Below are 23,118 nucleotides of genomic sequence, written 5' to 3'. Positions count from 1 at the left end.
TTAGCTACATAATTCTCTATAGATTTCCCTTACAATAATGTTTAAGTTAAATAAAATAATTAATAACGTTAAAACAAATATAGGATTGTATTTGTTTCTCTATGTTTTTTTAAAGTCGAATTCATTAAGAATAGGTAACAAATAATAAATTGTATTTATTTTAAATCCTTGAAAATTAAATTATACTTGTTTTAAAGAGATAGACTGAGAAAAGAAAAACACAAAAATAATTTTTATAAACTACCTATTCTTAATTACACTTAACATACAAAATAGTGAAATAGTGAGAGTTGTAGATTAAAATTCTACTACAAGTTAATAATAATGTTTACAGGAATGCATTACATAGTGCAAGAGTGAAAATAACAAAATATACAAACAACTACCGATTGGTAAATAAATAATAATTTTGACGCTTTTATATTTTTTATATTATGCATAATTTACAAAAAATTGGTACAGATAAATAATGATTTCATAGTTGTACTTAAAATATAATAAAAAAGAACAATTCAAGAATTTCTATATCCGTTTCTTGCAACCCTGTAGTACTCTAAAATTGTGATATATTTAATATTACGATGTTTTTCAACTAGGATCTCGTCGTTTTCATTATTTTGGTGATTTGTGGCAGTACATTTTTCTTTAATATTTTTTGTATTTTTTGCTAATAAATTCTATGCGTACAAAGTCGTACATAAAGTAAGGAGTATAATGTATACTAACCAAAATAATATAGTTTTTAAATAAACCATTAATGTTAGTTTGCCCTAAAAAATAGCTGTAAAGTTGGTGTCGATACTCATTGTAGTTGAAAAACATCACTGCAACATTATTTATAATAGGATATACTTATATTAAATTTTCGAAGTAAACATCCCGCTACTCTCTAAAAGATTTTGTTTCCATTATTTTAATAAATAACCTACTAATGTATATTATGTACATTGTTCTAAAAGTCATGTTTAACGAGTTTCATTTAAAATGTTAAAAAAATGCGTTATTTTTTTGCATCGCGTGTGATATTTGGCACAATTATGAGCGTGGATGCGAAAAAATATATAAATATATTGGGCTATCTTACTATACTTGTGAAAAAGCTTGCATTTGCATAAAATTTTGTGTATTTGGTATATTTTACTGTGCCTTCTGTGTATAGAAACGCTTTTTCTGGATTTTTTGCAGGCTTAGCATTATTATGCATTATTTTTATTTAGAGACAGCCCTCGAATAACTTCATAAAAGATCTTAAACATAACAACCACTTATTGAAGAAGCGAAACGATACATTATAATAAAATAACTGTTAATGTCTTTTGAACGTTTCGTCGCTACGTGTTTAATCAATAGTACTAATATTAGTTTCTAATAATTCGTGATTAAGATCGATTTATCACAAAATTAATTAACTTATCAATAAATAATAACCATATCCTTTGACTCGCATCTTTTAAGTTTTTCAACGCAGTTTATATTAATCATAATCATATTCCAACAGATTTGTTTCAAAATACAACAGACAGAAAAAATAATGTAATAAATACAATATTTACTATTTCTTAAGTGTTAACGTTAAATCATATATTGGAAAAATTATAGAATCAAGATTTTATAACAATAACTGCGATGAACCTTTTTATCTAGTGCCAAATTACATTAAGACCTTGTCCAACGAACGTGTAATAAACGATTTAATTCCCATCCGTATTGAAATAAAATAACTTCTTTCAATATAAATATAACTGGAACCCGTCTATTTTTCTAATATTTTGCCATTTGGGTATTTTTTGTAAAAAAAAAAAAACAAAAAATTATATGTAAAACTACAACCGCAAACCGTTCATTTTGACCAAGGCCTTAACTGTTATCCAAGAAAAGTGTTCCAAAATGATACGTGCTCTTATATTATAATATAACCTTCTTGGGATCGAAGTATCTAAGTTTGAGCATATTCAAGTTAAGTATTAATTTTTATATTAATTGTCAAAATGGAATCAACAAAAATAATAATTTAGAAGTCCCGAAGGTCTTTGGTATGTATGAACGTACCCTAAAATAAATACAAATAATAATATTTTATTGAGTCCATTTCAACAATTTGGCATCAAATGAACTACGGCACTGAGTTTTGAATGTTCTACAAACTCTACTGTGAATACCATATCCTTATATATTAGACACAAATTCTTAAGTATTTTTTGTTGTTTTTTTTTTCGCTAGTGCCGTAGAAAATTTGTAGCTTAAGATGCCATTACATGACCATATTGGCAGCAATAGTGCAGATTCGGGACATAATCACTCATATTATAGTCTGTAATATTGATTATATTATACAAATAATATTATATAGTCGGGTGCCTATCGGGGTAAAAATATTTAAAACTCTCCCAAAACATTCACTTAAAGTAGGGTTTACATCAGTGTGTCAATATACTCAATTGCGTGCACGTTTTCAATGAAGTGGTAAGATTTCTTAAGACAATAGGACTCCATCCATCTTCAATAACCGAAACAACCCTGAAGCTGAAAGGTCAATTTACCCACGCCATGGACACCTTGGATCACGCTAGCGCCGCTTGTAACATGGCGAGTGTATTGCATTGCCCTCGCTTTTAAAAGTAGCAAGATTTGATCTAAACACTTTGACTGTCACAAAACTGGCGAATTTATATACGTTATGCAATGTGAATGGGTGGATGAGAAAATAGTCTGTATCCTTAAAAATGGCTACTCAAAACAGACCCAAAACATAAAAAACCGTCCCGAATCTGACCATTATGTAGTAATTTCATGTCACTCACATTACTACATGCAATCAACATCATTTTACAGCATGCAATCAGTATGTCAATACACCCACGCGACGGGCACCCACTGGGGCGAAGCCCTGAGCCTCGCTAGGGCTGCTTCCAGTGAAGCCAGTGTATCGTCTATATCGTTGTTGACGACGTTCAGGTCGAAGTAGTGCCCGTATGTGCGGCGGAGTTGTTCCGATTCACGGACCAGGACTTCTAGAGATCCGTCGTACTGAAAATTGGAGAAAGTAATATTTAAAAATAAGTTAAATTATAATCTACACTAATATTATAAAGAGGAAAACTTTGTTTGTTTGATTGTAATGAATAGGCTCATAAACTACTGGATCGATTTTAAAAATTCAGAGATTCAGAGCAGAGCACACAAGGGTCATTAAATAATGAGCTTATGTGATTATTTTGATCGATATCGACCAATGGAACAGATATTGATTGGCATTTGTTGTTTTTGCAATGTATGTATGAACGATGTGTATCTTAAATTAATACAGTATTTCTTTTTTTTTATACAGGATTAACATTAATTATTAAGCTCACGCCAGGTCTTCGTTCCTTTTATATCTTAGATATTCATTTACCGTATAAAATAATTTTTGTTTAAGCTAATCTTTCATTTAGTATTTTTATATGACACTCACATCAGCCACGTTATTAAGGGGCGGTGCAGCTATGAACACGACGTAAGGCGCGAACTCGGCCGTGCGCAGGATCTTGAGCGCTTGCGGCTCCACGTCCAGTATGGCGATGCGACGCTCCGAGTGGATGCGGCGAATTGTTTCCAGTTTGGTGCCGTACATTGCGTCCTCGTGCGTGCCTGGAATGGAGTATTTTAGGTGTTTTAGTTATTTAACACACTTGTAGAAATAGGAAACCTTAGAACTATTTACAGATAAAACAGAGTAAAACTAATTCTGCGGCCTTATAAGTGATCTCTTCCAGGCAACCAGAGTAAAAGATAACAAGCAAAAAAGTTGTAGTTAGTTAATTTTTAGAATTCCTTCTGTATATTTAAAGTGTGGACACATGCGTTATAAGGGCTGCATCGTTTATGTTTCATTGAATTACAGTGTAGTGTATGCGCTTATACCCACGAAGACAATCACTGTCTCGTGGGCACTTCGTCAATCATAGGAGAGCCGCTGACGAGTAAGTGAGTGTACGAGCCTGTGTCATATCCAAATATTGGACAGGTCTTACAAACACTCGGATTTATAGGAAATTTGGTACAGATACTCAATACTAGTAACACGTGTAGTAGATAATACAAAATTTATAAATAAATTTCCAAAGTTCGAACATCTGTAGTTAAAATATAATTAGTTTCCGTTCAAAAACTTACCGTATTCAAGATATTCGTTAGCAGCGATATCTGCCATCATCTCATCGTGCGTCACGAAGTAGTAATGTCTGCCGTTCTCTTCGTCGGGTCTGGGTTGGCGAGTTGTATCTGAAATATGTGTTATATCAATTTAATATATTTAATTAATAGCAGATGGTTGACCAAAGCCAAAGATGTGGCACATTATAGGGGAGGCCTTCGTCCAACAGTGGACTTATCCAGGCTGAATGGATGGATGGATTTAATTAATAAATGATTTATTATGTATTTCAGGATTTATTGTGTGTATGTATTATTTTTTATACACATAATTTTAAATACACATAACTCTTACTCTTACTATCTATTTAAGATAGTAAGAGTAAGAATGAAGAAGAGTTGAAAGATAGAAAAGTGTTGAGACCCTTTTAAAGTCAGAAAATTATGATATTAGTAAGTAGCTAAAGCTGGCAAAATAAATATACAAATATCTGATAAATCTTTAAAATATATAAATCTCGTGTCACAATGTTTGTCCTCAATGGACTCCTAAACCACTTCACCGATTATAATAAAATTCGCACACCATGTGCAGTTCGATCCAACTTGAGAGATAGGATAGTTTAAATCTCAAATCGAAAGCGGAATCGAAATACATACATTTCTCATACCACAAAAGTAATCACAATAGTGTCTCTCACGAAATTTTCAAACTTTATTCAACACAATGAAAACTATGAATTCGGATTTAGGAACAACAAAAATCCCAACAATATTAGATTGTGCAGATTCGTATAACGCTTCTATTGAAACTAAATTGGTTAAAACATAACAAAATTTTGAAAACAATTCAGTTATAGCAAAAAAATATTTGTTTGCTTTTTCAACAACTCTAAAAACATATCCTACAAAAGCTACAATACTTCGCTATTTTTAAATATGATTTTCAAAGCTTGACTCAATTGAAAAAACAATTTTGTTCAAACATCATACACATTCATAATCAAATACCAAGAATATAAAGAACAAAGAGGAAAAAATATATTCCATCTTTTGTTGACACTTTTGATTTTATTTTCGAACATGAATCCCACTTCTGATTTTTAGTTTTAGACTTTTTTTTTAAATAAACTTTAGAGCCAGCGCGCACGAGCAACTTTGTCTCCGCAACTATTTTGTCTCTCCCACCCATGGGCTAGTATGAAAGTGCGCGCACGTAGCGACGCAACTCCCCATACAAATTGATGGGTGAGACAAAATAGTTGCGGAGACAAAGTTGCTCGTGCGCGCGGGCTCTTAGGAATTTTTGTTACCTATAAATACTGATAAAACTTACGTGGTATCGGGTAGGCGTACAAATCCGGATGACGAGCTATGAGAGTGTTCTTTATGTGTCGACGACCGACGCCGTGAGCGCCCAATAGAACTATAGTTTTTCTTTGGAATGCTGGAAATTTAACATAAAACCATATAAATACTAACATCTTGTTTTTTTGCTGATCTTTCAATCAATCTGGAATTAATAAAAATTGCAAAAAAAGAAAAACATAATAAAACTTATTGAAGAGACCACAAATTCAAAATTCAGGTACTTAATACATAAGTACTATCATAAATGAAAAAAAAAACCTACTATATACCTTATTTATATTTTTTAAGTGTTTAAATTTTGATTTAAACACTACACTACTTCAAAAAAAAATTATTTACCATATAATTATTTACACAGCACATAAATCATATTTAATACTTACAAGGCAACTTCACGACCTCTTCATAAGTCACAACATCGAGTTGATCGAAAACAGCGTTATGTTTCGCGAGATATTTGTCTTTCGACTGTTTTTTCTTGCGTCCAAATATCGAGCAGTTAACTAGAACAATGATCAAACACTATAAATTCTTTTCTAAATTTTAATTGAATATTCTATACATTTAATTTTAAAAAAGCCTTCTACACACTGTCAATATTTAATGAAAAGATGAACTTCACAATTACGGGAAGTTATGCTCTTATTTTTAGTTATAATAATTGTAACATGCAGAATAAAATTTATCAACAAATTTATTCAAACAACAATTATTTGGGCTTCATTGCTTTATAAAATTTTAAGAGCAACTTCTCAGTTTATGATTAGTATAGCAACAATCAATCGCTACAATTAATATGCAAGAGAGATAATAATTATTAAATGAGAATATTTATTTCTTTATGGAGCATTTTTTCTTGACACTACAATTTTTTTTACTATCCTTAAGCTCAACGAATGGTTTAAAGTTAATTAAACAAAATCTTTTAATAATTTATCAATCCAAATAGATTTTATGTTAAACACATTTGACGTCATACCCACGTCAATCTATTCCTAATACACAAAAATAAGACGTTTCCCATAAAAAAAATGTGTTCGTGTACTTGTACACACGTAAGAAGTGAAACTTCTTAATGACCTTATTTTTCAAAAAATAATTTACTATATGCAACTTTACAGAAATACGTCGAATCACGCGTGGTAGGGATAAGAAAAAGATGGCGCGTAACGGAAAAATGTCACGCGTAACGAAAAAATGTTACATTAAATTTTTTTCCAACCCCGATAAAGAAGTTTCACTTCAATAACAAAAAAATCTAAATTTCGACCTCAAAATCAATAACCACCAAATCCTAACTATTAACTATCCTAATCCTAACTAGTAACTATTAAATCCCTTGCACCGCACTACATATATATTTACCTGTGTTCTCACATCCGTCGGTATGAGACACGCAGCCGTCAGCTCCTAGCCGCACAACATTACAACACGGTCATGCACACAACCCATGGATATGGTTTGGCAACTACTTGTATGGAACGGATTTCTTGGGAAATGGTCGGGTTGACAAAATTATGGTTGATTTATATCTTTTCAATAATAACACAAGGAATACAAATGAAAGAACACAAAAAGAAGTGAACGGATCATTGAAAAATGCTACTATTATAGAAGTAAAACATAACATAGTATATTTTGATCGCCCACTAAATATAAAGACAGGTAAATCAAAGTTAAGAAAATATGTGAGGATATGAAAAAAAACACAAACTGGATTTCATATTGTGATAAAGATAATATTAAAACAACACGTTGGATCGGACCAAACATTTCCCAAGAAAACAATACGGTTTGAGGAGTCTTAAGACAATTCGATTATTATTCATAGCCTTCTACGATAAATCCTGTACTACTTTAGGGTAAATATTGACAGACAGACATTTCGATAGGTAAATTTAAATATTTAATCGGTATTAGATCGGTATCAATACCATGCAGATTTCGGGCTTAATGACATTATTTCGTATATGAGAACATTAAATACACATATAAAACAAATATATAAAGCAAAATATTACATACCAACTGTAGAATCGTCCATTGAAATTTGAAAGAAAGAAACATCATAATGATATAGCGCTGATACAAATAATACGGTGAAAATATGAGGTAGAGACATACAACACATAGACACATAAACAGATATGAGAAATAACTTTTACTATATAGATGTGGTACATAACTTAATAGCTCTTTTATAAAGAAATTAATAAGAATTTGATCGCAATTCAAGTAGATTCATCATAAATAATTCAACAAATGTATCTGTTCAAATGTATGTTATAAATATATAATATATAATAAATAACAACTTTTGAAATAAATATCGAGTCCAATAAATAACATTTATATGATAATAAAATTATATGAATAAAGTAATCAAGCAAGTGATAGAAAGGGGAATAAATCATTTTGTTAAAATAAATAAATCTCCTGCAAAAGGAATCCTAACGCAACATCAACTCATTAATTCTAAGGTTGGCTGAAGCAGCTTGTCAAACTAAATATTTGATCAACGACCGTCTAGAGTAATTACGGGTCAGGCAATTTCACATACGACCATCTACACAGTTACACACGTTAAACGATGAAAACTGAATGAATACAAAATAAGCAATAGCAACAATCATGAATTAAAATCCACACATAAAATTATTTTACTAAAATTGTACTTAAGTATACCTAATTGTAATGAAATAGATCTCCAAAAAAAACATCTTTAAAAACAAGCTGAGCCACTATAATGATTTCAGATACAAACGAGTTGAACAAAACATAATAAATCATCTATATATGAAGTTCATTAAACATATTAAAATGACTGCTCAAAACCGCATTATATCCCACAAAGACATGAACCGTAGTGACATCCAATTTTGTGGCTAAGTGATGAACATTGCTATTCAACCGCTAAAATAGCCACTCAGTTATTGGAAACATGGTAGAATCAAAAATGATTTGATAATAACCCTTACTCAAATCCATAATACTTTATTTTCAATCAATCACAAATCCAAAAAAAAAAAAAACATTCTCATAAATATGAGGCAAAATCCAAAATAATGTATAATTGATCGATTGAACGCATTTTTATTTCAATTTTACCATATTTCCTCATCAACATCAATACTATTTGCTATCTTACCTTGGTCAGTGTTAGATTTTTCAGCGGCAGCACAAGCCGCGCGCCATTCCTGTAGTTCAGGGCTTGGTATGAGACCGGCTGAACCACCAGAGGCATCCTTACGAGCTTGCCACCAATGGGAATCGTCTTTACTTATTATCTGTAATGTATGTAATAACGTCAACATTTTTACTATTGCAATCATTATAAAAAAAAATTTGTGTTGACAAATTGATATGAGTGTAGACGAATTTAAAACGCCTTTTTTCTATGGTTTCAATTTTTTCATGGAGACGGTGACGATAGCTATAATGATTGTTTTAAAATACATAATATTTCTAACTTGTTCATGCATTAATTAACTAAATATGTACAAATTAAAATTAATTTAATTCAAGTCACAGTTATTAATGCCACTCTCGGTGCCATAATAATTCATCAATCTCAATTTGATGTACGTTAATTCTATTATATAATGGTAATAAAGTTTTATTACTAATCTAACAAAGTTCACATCACTCAACGTAATAAGGTTTAGAACTTGTACTGTGTGCCGCATTTGTATCTCTTGAAATTATTCCATAAACTAATGTATGTAATGAATGTTTCTGTACGTAATATAAAAGAGAAATTTTTATTTAAAGCATGTTATGCATAACATATTATTATGTAGGGTTTTTCCTAGTTTGTATTTTTCCTTGCTACAGTTATACATAGCTTTACAGGATTATTGCTTCAATAAGTAACATTCAGACAAATTATCTTGATCAACGCAAACGAACTATGATGTTAGCCTATACATCAAATTAAATGAAAATAAACAATAAGTAAGATTTATATCATTCCATCGATGATTTTTTTTTTGAAATAGTCTTTGAAAACATTAATATGTATTTATATATATTTACCTGTAGAATGTCGCCAATATTGAAAGCTATTCCAGCTTGAGCGCACGGTATGAGTTCATCCTCTAATGGATCGTAATCAAATTGCGCTCTCACGAAGATCTGCAAATGCGTGTATTAAATTACTTAAGTATAATGAATTCAAATTATTCATTAATGTTTGTATTCCTTCATATCTTCAAGTGTCATCTAAAACTGGTATCATTATTTTTAGCAAAGTTCTAATTATATTAGGACAAAATTTTCACTACAGGGAACTAGCTTGTAACTATAATAAACAACAAATTCACATCACATCAACGATCTACAAATGGAATACATGACTGAAGTAACGTCGAATAATGGGAAATGGAAATGATGTTTTATGCAATGATAATATAATGAATGATCGAAGCGATGGCAAAGAACAACAAGCGCACAGAAACGGTTGGAACCGGGAACGCGCGGCCATGCCCGGGTGACATTATAAAACACAACATAAAACAAACAACAAATAGGAACAGGTACATATTACAAAACAACAAAAAGTAGCAACGGGTGTGGAATACGCTACTTACTAGAACGGGCGAAGGCTTTATCCGGAATAGCTAGTTAGAAACAAAACAGAAAGTTTTTAGTTTATTTAGTTAACCAATCAGATTTAGGACAAGCTCTATGGAGATTTATGTGCGCTTGTCGACTTTAATTTACTACTTCTGCAGTTTTTAGTTAAAGAGTCAAAGCGCGTTAGTATCACACAGTCTATTTAAATCAAAACCAAATCACACAATGTTTGCATTAATCTACTGTAAAACACAACTTGTCAAACTGATTTTATTAATAGTTAAGAGCAGCAATTCAAACAGCATTCCTCGTACAGCCCAAAGGGTAATAAACAGCGTTCTAGTAAAAAATACAAAATAACTATGTACTTTACCTCGCAAGGTGGCGGAGCTGAGCGGTACGATGGAACTATCTTGAACGTAACAGAACCTCTGGCTTCACGCTGCAAAATATGAATAATGTTTCAAAAACATAGCGAGTTTTTCAATATTATGTTTGCATAATATAATAAGGTTAACCCAAATTTGTTTTCTTTCATTATCATTCTCGTTTTATGATTAAGTCTTCATTTAGATTTATTTTCCTTTTCATTTTAAAACAACACCATTAAAATTAGAGAGTATTCATGTTTATACTCTTGACACATTTTTTTCATTGAAAAAATATCTAATATCGAATGAAAAGAAATCTAAAACATTCCATCAAATTGTCCGTTATTTCTTTTAATGCCCAAGCATTTGCTTCAATCTCATCCAAGAAATATTATAGTAATTAGAGATTCCATTCCATAGGCATACCTTTAAAAAATGTTAAGATATAGTACATAAAGACGCTGCGGCTGAGATATAATTTTAAAATTCCAGCTAATTGACTATACGACAATAGTTTGATAAATAACTACAGTCAGTTTCCGAAATTTCTTTTTTTTGCTAAGTAGTGTGCCTTACATAAAATATATCTATTTTATTCTGAAAAATCAAAACATGATTATCGAGCATGCATGTTTGTAACCACAGTCTCAAGCTTACGTATATTATACTCTTGTACAGTCGGCCCATCAAAATCACAATTCCAGCTCCTACACACCCCTACGGTACATCACAGTGACATTAACTTACACGGGTATATATTAAAGTCCCTATAACCTGTAAGGAGCTACATCAAGTGGTACAGTTAGATCCTTACCAGCATCCTTTGCAGCTGCGCCACCGACTGGTTGGCGACGGGCGTCCCGTTGATCTCCTTGATCTCATCTCCCACGTGTAGTGTCGCCTGGCGGTGTATCATGCCGCCGTGCATGATGCGGGCCACTATGCAGCGCCCGTCGTCCGCCAATTTGAGGGTAATACCCTGGTTTTGGGGAATGATTATGATGTGATTAAGGTATTGGTAGCTTTTATGTTTAATGGATGAAGGACTGTTTCTGTTTGAAGGGTTTATAGATATGCCTTTATATTGTCTTCAGATATACATAATAGAATATGATATTACGAGTGTCCTAGCGATCTAGGGCTATATCTATAATAGGATCCAATTCTACCTTTAAAAAAATTCTTTTGTATTTTTTAATTTAGCAGAATATTTCTGTTTCTGAATATCTGATATTACAAAATTTGCATTGCCACCGCAACTGGCCATCGTTACGAATAAAAATATTTTAAATTGTTAACATTCAAATAATGCTCGGGCACAACAAAGAAACTTTTAATAAAACTGTCTGTTCCAACAGATTACATGCTTTCGCAACGTATTTTTTAGCTTCATTTCGACAGCAGTGTGCCCCATTGCGGCACTGCTAGCATCGCCTCAACGACTACTTGACCCTTTTCACATACTCCGTAAAATAAGTCTTTTTTTATTAATTTAACTAAAATTAAGTATCTTCGCTTAATGTGTTTTGAACTAGCGTTAATTTATCACAGTTTCAAATCCTTGAATGTGTAATTATTCGTATCAATTTATCACTGATGCAGCTTTCCAGATAGTTTCCAAGACTTCAAGTTTCTGTTTAAACTCAACAAACTTGAAAGATATTTAATAAATCACTGTAGTGCTCGAATAGTTACTTCCACTAATTTGGTAAAACTATCTAAAATTACTGAACATTGAATAACAAAGATCCAAACCATGATAAGGCCACGCACAACATTCGTAACAAAATGTCTCCTACAATTTGCATCTAACATCGTACACATTTGCCCATTAACAGTGTCAGTCACACTCTCACACTCACACCTTCCACACTTCCTTTCCTTACCATTGGCTCATCGGTGTTCTTCTGGAACTGTACGAGTCGCACCCTGGTCACGTTCTCGAACTCTGGCTCCGTGTCCTCCTCGTCTTCAGCGCTGGGCTGCGCGGCTCGCCCGTTGACCGGCGGCGGGGACGCACGCAGCGACTCCTCACCATACACCTCGCGCGCGACCACGTCGTGCGCTTGGAGTAGTGCCTAAGGACAAACCGTGAATACAATTTCTGCAATAACACATTAAAATAACGTGGTTACATAGAAGTGCGAGAGAAATCTGAATCTAAAATATTTATAATTAAATAAATAGCTTTATACTAACTCTTACTGTAAATGTAGTAAGTATTAAATAGTGACCGAAACATTTTACTAGGAAGATAAAAAATAAGTTGTAAATTAAATTATTAAAAAGGTCAAAATCTTTTGAGAAAGGATTCACATTTCAAATTTAAATCATGATCATCGTCCGTATATTACTAAAGAACTCATTCAATAATTTTCTTTGAAATAAAACCATCTCAATTAACTCATTTACATTTTATTATCTTTCTCTTCATTTTTATTCTCCATTGTAGACTACGTTGAAAAATAATAAAATATGAATGTAACACCACCGCGAAATATGAAATAGTGTGGAATGGAAAATTTCATTTGGCTTCGGCGAAAAGACGAAAAGAATTCCCCATGTATCCGTAACAATTTTTATCTCTTTTCAATTTTCGATTTAGCGTTTTGGCATTCAACTCGTTGCAGATAAAATCTGAAGTTGCCAATATGGTCGTGGATAATCCGCAACTGTTCAGTTTCATCGTGCATAGAAACCATTGGAAATAGTTTAGTGGATACTATAGCGGAGGATTTTGTAGATTGTCGTATTTAATCTCCAGCACTACCAATATGTCTCTATGTCTCTGTTGAGCAATATTTTTTGATAACGTATGCTATATTTCATGCACTACTATCGATATTCAAAACTCCACATACACAAAAGGTTTACACTCTAAGCGGTCATTCGCAAAACGCAGTCAAAAACAATTAAACCTAACTAGCGCTACCATCTATTTTGAATTTGCATTTTGGCGAAATTGCATTCACAAATCGCAAAAAGAAAAACCCGTTTAGCTCGTTAAGAGTATCATTCACATTAACGAGATTCACTTATGTGTTTTATTCTATCAAGGATTGCTATTATAGGGTTTTATTACATGAAACGGATAGGTGACTGTTCGATGAATCTGTGTGTTTGTGAGTGTGTACTATTGAATTTCTGGGTGACTGAACTAATTGCTTTTTGGTGTAATAAATAAAGGTTTCCTTTTATCTATGAAATGTTCGAATATTGAATTTTCTATGGAAAGATGGCTAGGTGGCGAAATTATGTATGTGAAAAGATGGTTCAACGAATTTGAAATACGTATTTCTTCAATAAAAGACGTCAATATCTATACGAAAATAATAAAAGTGTGTGCTTCGTAAAACTTTACGAGCTTATAATAACATACTATTTCTCTATATTTTAGTTTATAGATTTCAATGAAACCAATTTATATCTATAAAATATTTTAAACACGTAAGCGCTGAAATTTAATGACGTACAAAGCGTGCTAATAAAAAAGGTCTTATCGAATATAAATTACAAGTATGCAGCGATAGAACACGTTATAAAAACGTAAATTTTATGTTAAATTTTGTGGAAACACCACGCATTGCAGTTCGACAAATTAAACTTGTATTGGAAAAGAGCTGGAAAAAATTTGTTGCGAATCCATGCGTGATAGCATCGATTGGAGACTAAGGGCTTTATACGTATTGCGTATACATAATATATTAATCTGAAATGGTGTGTAAATTAAACTTTAGTTTTAACGAAAGGGTAGGACGCTTTAAATATAAGAATAATTATTTTAACAAGAGGCAGTTGAGCAAGTATTTATAAGAAAACCATTTTAGTTTATTAATAAATATTCTTTAAAAGTCTTTGATTTATTTTTGACCTGAAACTTCTTTAGGCGTGTTAAGAGTAAATTTTCAAGGTAGCGTCATGGCAATACCGTCACGTCATAGAGTAAGGCGACGATTTTGTCAAATCTTGCCAATGAAGTTTCATTTCTGACACGTGTGTTCACATATGCTCATTTTTCTTTAAATTACGTCAATAATAAAATAAATTGTGATACTCTACCATACAACACTATTCAACACAATTCTTATGCTACCAATACAAACATTTGATGTCCGAAGTTGTACGCGCCTGTAAATAAGCTACACGACAGTAATTCTCACAAATTATTAAGGTATTCTGTAAAAACGTGGAGCCGTTTCCGAGGTAGCTAACGTGTAATCCACTTATGCAGCGAGCTTTGAAAATAATTTGTAACGTAAGAGCGCTGCTTTAATTTCGTTACAAACCAGCCACATTCATATGCAAATAGGATTCATTGTGTTTGCACAGCATCGCCGTGTCTTCAATATTCAGCGTTTATCTTGAAGCGTACATTTGTTTAAATAGATATCAGTTATCACGAATTAAACCAGACGGCGGAATAGTGTAGACGGAATGTTGATTATAATATTTTGAATTCCGCACCTATTTCATAGTATATGGAAAGTCGGTTTTACGTGTTTGTTCATCTGTACATTGCTTCTAAATCATGTAAAGGAAAGAAACAGTTGTTGCGAACATATAGATAATTTTATAATAACACAATCTATACACTTTACAATTGAACTTGATTTTTATTTCTTAACGCAAAGAAGTTCTAGTATTTAGTTTAACTATCTCCATAACGATCTTCTACTTTACCTCGATAAACATGAACGAGATCCTTGCTAACAAATCAATGTCCAGACCGTATCCCACATTCTAAAGCTTCAATTTACCTACAGAGCGTCTAGTACAAAGCGTAAAATAAATTTCTTGGCACCCGGTGGCGTGGTATCACAAGTGCTCTCGATATGACACCGTATAGACTGGAGAGCGCTCGTGTAGATTCTTTACGTAGGGGCTGGCGGCAGCACGCCAGAGCACAGGACCTAATGCTCGTTGTATCGGAAAATATTGTGTATAGATAGTTTACATTGCATTGGGACATATTTTAAACGATCGTTTGCAAGCAATATCTAGTTAGAATGTACACAGGAAATATTAGTATCAAATAATGAAAAGAATACGAATCGAATTCCGAAAATTCTGATTCCAGGCACGATGTTCTGTTTTCCATAATAAAATAAACATAAAAACATTCAGAAGTCAAAACTATGAGTCAAAATAAATACGCAAATGTAACATGGCCTCGTAAACGGCGAGGGTTGATAAAACAGTAATAGTGTACTACATATAAGAAGCTTTCACGTACTCAACAAAACTGGAGCATTTTTCATAGTTCTGTTATTCCCGGGCGTTATCGTACATATCTAACAAATACTTCGAGACGTGACCGGAATAGTTTATGACCGTTAAGTGTGACATTTTAACAGCTTCTTATTTGTATACTCTCGAGTCCGAGACGATCATTTAAATTGATTTATATTTAACTTCTTTACGAATTTCGGAGTCGCGAAGAAATTGCGTTTCGTATTTATTTAGGCAGCATGGATTATTCCACTTGGATACACGGAAAGAATAAACAGACCGATAATAGCACCTGTAAGAACACCCGAAACGTTCTGTTGTGACAATTTTAAGAACCATTCTTCATAATGCGTAATTCAAGCGTGTCAAGAGTCCTTTTGTAAAAGGGAAAAAGTTATTGAATACTTCCACGCGAAAACGTGATCAAGTTATTAAGTGCTCCTATCGGCCGCTTGAATTTACAATAGCTGGAATGGAATTTTGATTGAATGCATATTAAACGTAAAAAATGAATTCTGTGAATCAATGTTAACGAGCCAATCGCAGATTTATGTTACCCACTGTCTTGGTTTCTTTCGACGAATTTTTTATGAAATTATAAATTTAAATTTTATCTACATATTTACGACCTTTCGATCGGTTATGTAAAATATTAACAATTTTATGAAACTCTTATAATTTCGTATTCATCATATCCAAAGCAAAATATTGGATTATAATATATTGCAAGTTAAACAAGAAAAATTAACAGCAAATCTATTGTTGTAAGATTAGAATAAAATACCCTGGTATTTTATTCTAGATAGAAAAATACTTCTAAAACTGATTACCACGAAAAAAAAAAGGTTTAATTGAAAAGACGTCTATTTTATTAATTAGTTATTAGATACTACATTTCTATAGGAGCTAATTAAGAATATCCTCTCGTGTCGAACGAGCATCGATATGCATTTCAGCATTTATAACAGGAAACGTTCCCGCGCTTTGAATTAAACTTTGTATTGACGTTTAATTAGATCGACGGAATCGGGTGCAGGGAATTCTTGAGTTACACGCTATGCGCTGGATAATTGCAATTTCTGCGAGTGCCCGCATAACCTGCTTCACGGCAATTTAGCTAATAAGCGTGAGAGATTCTCGAGCAATAGTCATTAGGGGCTTTGTGTAATTGCTAAGAAACCACCGGCTATTTGAACCTCCAGTTTATAATAACGCGACACAAAAATAAACACACAGTGTATTTAATATCGAACGCAATCATACCCCAGAGACAAGCGGTCGAGGTAATCTGTCGGCTGTCTCTGGAATGCAATATCCCATGTTGTTATTACGAAACTACGAAGTCGTAAATTTGGTAGCTACGTGTTTTCATTGCTTGCTGCATAGATTGGGGCTTGTGAATTGCGGTACAAAACAAGCCATGTTCATGTTTGGAAGTGAATTTGACTGTGGGTCGACGTTGATATATACGCGTCACTGACACGTTACATTATTTCGCGATGTATCATTCGTGTTATGACTTGGCTATGGAAGTGCCGAAGAGAGGATACTAATCTAAATTAGCACTTTTCTGTTACCTACTTCTTTACGGTAAACTGTTAAAATATGAGGATATAAATACCCTGAGGATGTCGTATATTTCCGATGCAATGAATTATTTCTGGGTTAGTTGTTATACTTTCCTTCACCTTTGCCAGTCGTCTAATATTGATCTACTCGGGCCGTGGGCGTATCATTATCAGCAGGAATTTTAAATCTGTCTATGTTATTGTTGGTAATGATATTGTTAAAAAAAGCCACTCAGACAGCGACAGCACCCCACGCCCCCTGCAAGCAGGGGATGAACGATCATCGAGGGCTGGAGCCAGCTGACTCCGCCCGCCTCACGCTCAGGGCACCGCGCCACGTCTCCTCATCATGGCTGGTCTGATCCTACATAATGTAAGAGTTCTCGTGAAGAGCTTACTATAGAAATGATCCTATGAAGTAAGGTCTTGACGAGATTTTTCACAGCTATATAATATATGTTTCGGAAAAAAATATAATAGCGCGATGTAAGTGGCTTGCAACGCCATCTATTGGATATTATATAAACACATGTGCGTCCACGCAGTATCAGTATTTATAAATATAGATGACCTTGTGTCGTCTGTTAGTATCAATATATTAACATAATTTACTTTATATGATTATTAATGATAATAATCTACGTAAATAATTTAATCGTATTTGTACATCATTCTGTACCAGCAATGTTTATTTATAAGTCCGGAAAAATAAGAAGAAACAAAAATACATCCAGACCATTTTTCTTACTAGATGTCTTATAATTAATCAACAGTTGATATAGGCGGCACGAACACCAAATCCCCGCCAGCTCATCCATCAGACAGACCTCAGTCTAAAATCTAGATCTATTTACGCTAACAGCCTACATTTCCCTGGGACGTTTGGGAAAAGTGAATCACTTGCTAGAACCCGGATTACGTTGTTTATCCCAAACGGATTCAATGGAATTTCCGTAATAGCCTTTAGCAAAGTCGACCAATTCTAAGCTTAAATGCCCATTCCAATTTGGGATTGCTAATTATGTTTACTATGTGACTGTGTTAACAAAGATTGAAATTAAGAAAAAAAAACTTAATGTTAATGGCCTTACGAAATTACAAGGCTTTCTTTTACAAAGGAAATAACAGAAAATATTTAGACGCAACGTTCGAGCAAGAGAGGAATATTAACTCGAAACAATAACAAGGCAATAGGGGCTAAGACAAACAAAATACTCTTTGTGCTACAACAAACTTTTCTAAGGACACAAGATGAATTGCCAAGAACAATGGCCGAATAAACTAACAAAATTCATATTTAATATTATTTTATATTAATTTTACGTGATCCGTATAATTAATTCAATGATGACGTCTAACAATAGAATTAAGAATGCCAAAATTTGTTAATCAAAGGTAATTCTGAAGAACATTCGAATTAATTCTTCATCTTTCTTTTCTCAACATACTTTCGAGATGATATCTAATGGATTTGGAATCTCAATATTCTAGCACCTCAATTCGAGGAACAAGGAATACCTAATAACAACCGTACTGTAACGGGTCTCTAAGCTGGTCTTTAATCAAATATCCCATTGTTTATGACATCCACTACATCATCAAAGCTATAGAAAGTGACAAGTCGAATGCAAATAGCGTCCAATTGAGATGACTATGTGTTTATAGCAAGTAATAACAGAAATTAAGCTCGATATATGATATTAAAACAGAAAGCATGAGCTTAATTGTTTTCTAGATGTCCGTGTTTTAGGGTGTATCCAAAATTGTAACGAATAAAAGTGCTGAAATTTATTTAAAGTTTGTAAACTGACAACGACGTTCATAAATGCTGAAATCATACAATTTACATGCGACGTACACATTTCTTTCTACCATCACAATAGTAAAAAGCAAAACTAAACAAAAATAAGTTCACAAACCCACATTCACCTCTACCAGCAAAACCGACACGTCAAAAGCCAATAGACACGTACCCGTAAACACGAATAATCGTGAATAGATCACCATAATTGGCACAATAGAAATGCGCGAATCCAAAATTTAATTGCTGCATAATCGGGCTATAAATTACCGATTCGTGTTTCGCAGATTCATGTGGTGTGCACACACGCAAATAGCACTGTAATGGATTGCAAAAGTTTTGCGGGAATTTATTGTATATACACACATATATTCGAGCTCGCCTCAAAGTTACCGTAAATGTTTGTTGAAACAAACTCGCTCAAACTTTTTTCCGACATGAAAATTGTATTTCTAAACCTAGGAAGTAGTAATAAACATGTAACAATCGCGTGAATGACGTTTCGGGGTCGACGAGCCGCGCAAGGGACTCGATTCTTTGCTCTGAATATATTGTAGTGTATAATATAGTAACTGTCAAATAAATTACGCAGAACAACATGATATACGGTCTCACAGGTACGTATAGATTACGTTTTATTTATATAATATGTTAATAATATCCGAAAGTAGCGGAATATTGCGAAGTACATTCGACTTTTACATCAAGTTAACATGAACTATCTTTTAGAATGTTATGCGACTATCTTTTAATTATTATTAGGAACATAATAACAGTACCAAAGAAGAAGAAATATGAGATTCACAGTCATTCAGTCACTCCCAAATATTTTAATTTATAAAAGCTTCCAGGAGACATGAAGTTGGTATTAATATTGCACCTTAACTTTCTTTTCTTCTCAATTTTCGTTAAATAAATTGCTTTGTGTACTTTAACAAAAGCTCTAAAACATTAGATTTCCCTGCGAGCACATTTAAAGTTGACAACTTGTTTTTTCTAAATGTTTTAACTTTTATCTTTCTGTTATACATTTACATGTTCATAATGTTAAAAGCCTGACTAAAAATAATGCCTACCTAAAGAGTAAAAATAATAAATCAGTTAAGTTATAGTTAGTTAACCTTTTAAGATCCTTTGGCAAAACGAAAACTGTATGATATCAAAACTTGTGTCATTTGTGCTAACAAAATATGTACTACGCATCGTACATAACATAAAACTCAAAGAGTATTTCTCAAACATCAAGTAAGATAACTTGAATAGTAAATATTTCATCTCGTAGCTTTCTTTTATTTGAACAGCATGAGATAGCGAGATGGATTAAATATTACTTCCGAGGAAATTTGACTGGGACATTAAAAATACTAATATTTAGCGTGATTTATTTATAGCTACTGGGATGGAGGTCACATGTGAATGACAAACCTATAATAGGGATGTAGTTTTATATACCTTTTATTTATGATACACAATTTGTGAATGGTTCAAGTTAATGACGTCATAAATTGTTACAACGCATAACATTAAAACTTTTAACACTCATCGGCGCTATTCAACGACCGCGAATGCTATTCGGCGCAGACTGTAAAACCGAATTATTAGCAAAATAACAATTTTTTTACGGGCGCACAATTTTGTCTAAGCGTGCAAAATAGTTAGCGCTATTGTATTCTCTTTAAAATTGGGTGTAAAGAGACTAAATAATGCGGCAACGCTCTACCGCTCTGTGTGGAATTGTTACCATAAATTCGAGGTATTTTAAAGATAAGCCCACAGCGCATGAGTCGCCTAAAGTACATTTGGAGCAATTTTTTCTACGATAAATCGCGGCCAAGTGCCATTCTGTATGTGGCCCTGATGGAAGATACCGGAACAAGTGTCATATAAAACGAGAGACTTATCCCGTTTTTTGTTTTATATACAATGTGCTATAAAATGGACATGATTGATATCACATCGCATGTTGTTAAGCAATACGCTTGCAGCTATCGTAATTCTTATAATAATAAGAATAATATTTTAACACATTTATTTATCAAGATGTTTCAATTAAGGCACCTCGCTTTGCAAAAAGAAAAAAATTGGACTCGGTTATTATAATCGTATCTGCTTAAACATCTAATTCTAAGACCTTATTTAAAATTTACGCTCATTATTACTAACGAACTTAGTTGAATTATTTCCAATTAGTATAATTTTTATGTAAGTATAATTTTTTATCAAAGCAAGCCCTTGATTCAATTGAGATGAATCGGGATAAAGTATCCAAATTGATGACGCAGCATATTCAACATCATCATTTCTTTCAGTCAATCAACTAAAAAGTTAATATATTAGTTGGAGGTACGACATGTTAAGCAGATAAATGGCTAGAATTTCTATTAATCCCGGGATGATTCCGCAGAAAGATATGGGAAATGTCCCCTAATGGAGACAGATAGGAAGGTCTGTTGCCAATCGTCGGAAGTAAACTACTTTAGTGATCATAAGTCCTATGTAATGATGTTTGGTAACGTTAATGTAACATTTAACGACATTTTTATTGGAGGTTATTTGAATAAAACTAGAAATGCTCCGGGGAAAATAGTTAATGCTCGCTTCTAAAGACTATGGCTTGAGATTTCAACTTAATGACGGCTGTCAACTTTCCACTACTAAGATTATTTCTAAGTCGTAGAAAAGGACGAGGTTTTCTTTGTGAGAGTACTATAATGGAACATTACTAAGCCCTGAATGTAAACACTCGTGCTTGACTGATTTTGTACCGAATGCCGTATTACTGTATCTTTATTTTAATTTTCTCGTGCATACGCATTTCGTTCGCTTTCATAATTAGAAACGAAATTCGCTTTGAAGCGTCGAGATTAATTATTTTTATGAATGAAGCGCTTCTATAATGACGTCGCATAGATAAACATTTATTGGATTTATCTCTTAATCCGTGCAACACAGCTGACATTGATAAATAGGTTCAGGCGGGAAATTGGAACTTCAAATCGGCGACTCCTAAATTAACGACGCTTAATGATAAATTATTGCTTTGAGAAATGCGAATAAAAGAAATAGTTATCCAGGAATACACAATACGTCTAGCCAATGGTCGTGAATGATATTTATATAGGTAGTCGATGTATCTGTCTAGATATTGACTGAAAAAGCAACCTCGAACTAGTTATAGGCGTATTTTTTGCGATATTTCTTGAATCTTTACTCTTTTGTGTCAACAAAGTCGCCTATTGTTTTGACTGGGAAATGAGAGCACCCGGTCATCATCATTTTTTTGCATACGTGTACTAATTTTAATTACAACTGCATACAAAAACATTCAATACGCCACGCATAAGATAAGCATGCTTAATGATAATATATAATACCTTAATAGAAATAATCGACATTTGGACCTAATCGTATATAGCATAAAGGCGATTTCTTACAGACATTCCAGCGCAAAATATAAAAGTAAACAACAAACAACTTTCAAGATGAAATAAAACCCAGTTATCAATAGATACATATATCGCGTGCCCATCCCAGTTTTAGAAACAGAAGATAGCTAAAACAACGCTTTGCGACCCACGTACCTACGTACGGACTACAGGTATGCAGTAACTACATAAACTTGTTATGTTCCAGGTCAAAGCCTGCATTATAGCATGAGTTTTAGAGCGTAACACCACCACGTATTTACGTCTATGACTGAGGGTATATTTCATGTGAATAAGTTAAAAGATTTATTGCTAGAGCCGACACGTTTGGTGAAGGATTTGGGTTGGACCCTATGTTATTAATATGGACCGGTAATGAAAAGTTACTGTGACAGTCACGTGGACAACGGCTGTATAATAAGGTAAGAAGTATAATATATAGATTACCAACCTTTATTATAATATTGAAAGCGGGCTTATACCAGGTAGGAATAAAAGTTTAACTCTAGTTTATTCTATCATTGTATATATTTATACTTACTTATTTTAACGTTATTGTATTGATACTTACTGAAGTTTGCTTAGTGCATTGCCGTTAGAATTGCAGAGTGGTTAGAAAGCTGATAGTTTTAACTAAAAGCAAA

The 23,118-nt window shown here is 33.0% G+C and overlaps 1 protein-coding gene and 1 non-coding gene across 7 annotated transcripts in view; both read right to left on the bottom strand.

Moving 5' to 3' along the window:
- Positions 1-1,822: 1,822 nt before the first annotated feature.
- Positions 1,823-23,118, bottom strand: part of LOC123695228 (peripheral plasma membrane protein CASK) — a 152,778-nt gene continuing 131,482 nt past the window's right edge. For 2 of the 6 annotated variants that reach the window (XM_045641004.1, XM_045641003.1), the window contains exons 13-25: positions 12,338-12,529; positions 11,266-11,430; positions 10,454-10,522; positions 10,095-10,124; positions 9,541-9,639; positions 8,654-8,792; positions 7,531-7,533; positions 6,871-6,915; positions 5,889-6,008; positions 5,471-5,581; positions 4,156-4,263; positions 3,455-3,630; positions 1,823-3,027 (exon numbers count right to left, since the gene is read on the bottom strand). In XM_045641004.1, coding sequence (XP_045496960.1) covers positions 2,848-3,027; positions 3,455-3,630; positions 4,156-4,263; positions 5,471-5,581; positions 5,889-6,008; positions 6,871-6,915; positions 7,531-7,533; positions 8,654-8,792; positions 9,541-9,639; positions 10,095-10,124; positions 10,454-10,522; positions 11,266-11,430; positions 12,338-12,529 — 1,437 coding nt within the window. In that variant the 3' untranslated portion in view covers positions 1,823-2,847. The remainder of the gene's footprint in view (positions 3,028-3,454; positions 3,631-4,155; positions 4,264-5,470; positions 5,582-5,888; positions 6,009-6,870; positions 6,916-7,530; positions 7,534-8,653; positions 8,793-9,540; positions 9,640-10,094; positions 10,125-10,453; positions 10,523-11,265; positions 11,431-12,337; positions 12,530-23,118) is intronic. The other 4 variants (XM_045641006.1, XM_045641005.1, XM_045641007.1 and 1 more) reach the window with 4 other exon arrangements.
- LOC123695239 lies at positions 17,476-17,676 on the bottom strand. Its single transcript, XR_006751914.1, has one exon. It is a non-coding gene; the product is annotated as a small nucleolar RNA U3 (small nucleolar RNA).

This window comes from Colias croceus, chromosome 10 (assembly GCF_905220415.1).
Source record: "Colias croceus chromosome 10, ilColCroc2.1".
In the NCBI taxonomy this organism is placed as follows: Eukaryota; Metazoa; Arthropoda; class Insecta; order Lepidoptera; family Pieridae; genus Colias; species Colias croceus.
Note: the sequence above shows the minus strand (reverse complement) of the source record. Positions and strands in the feature narration are given on the sequence as shown.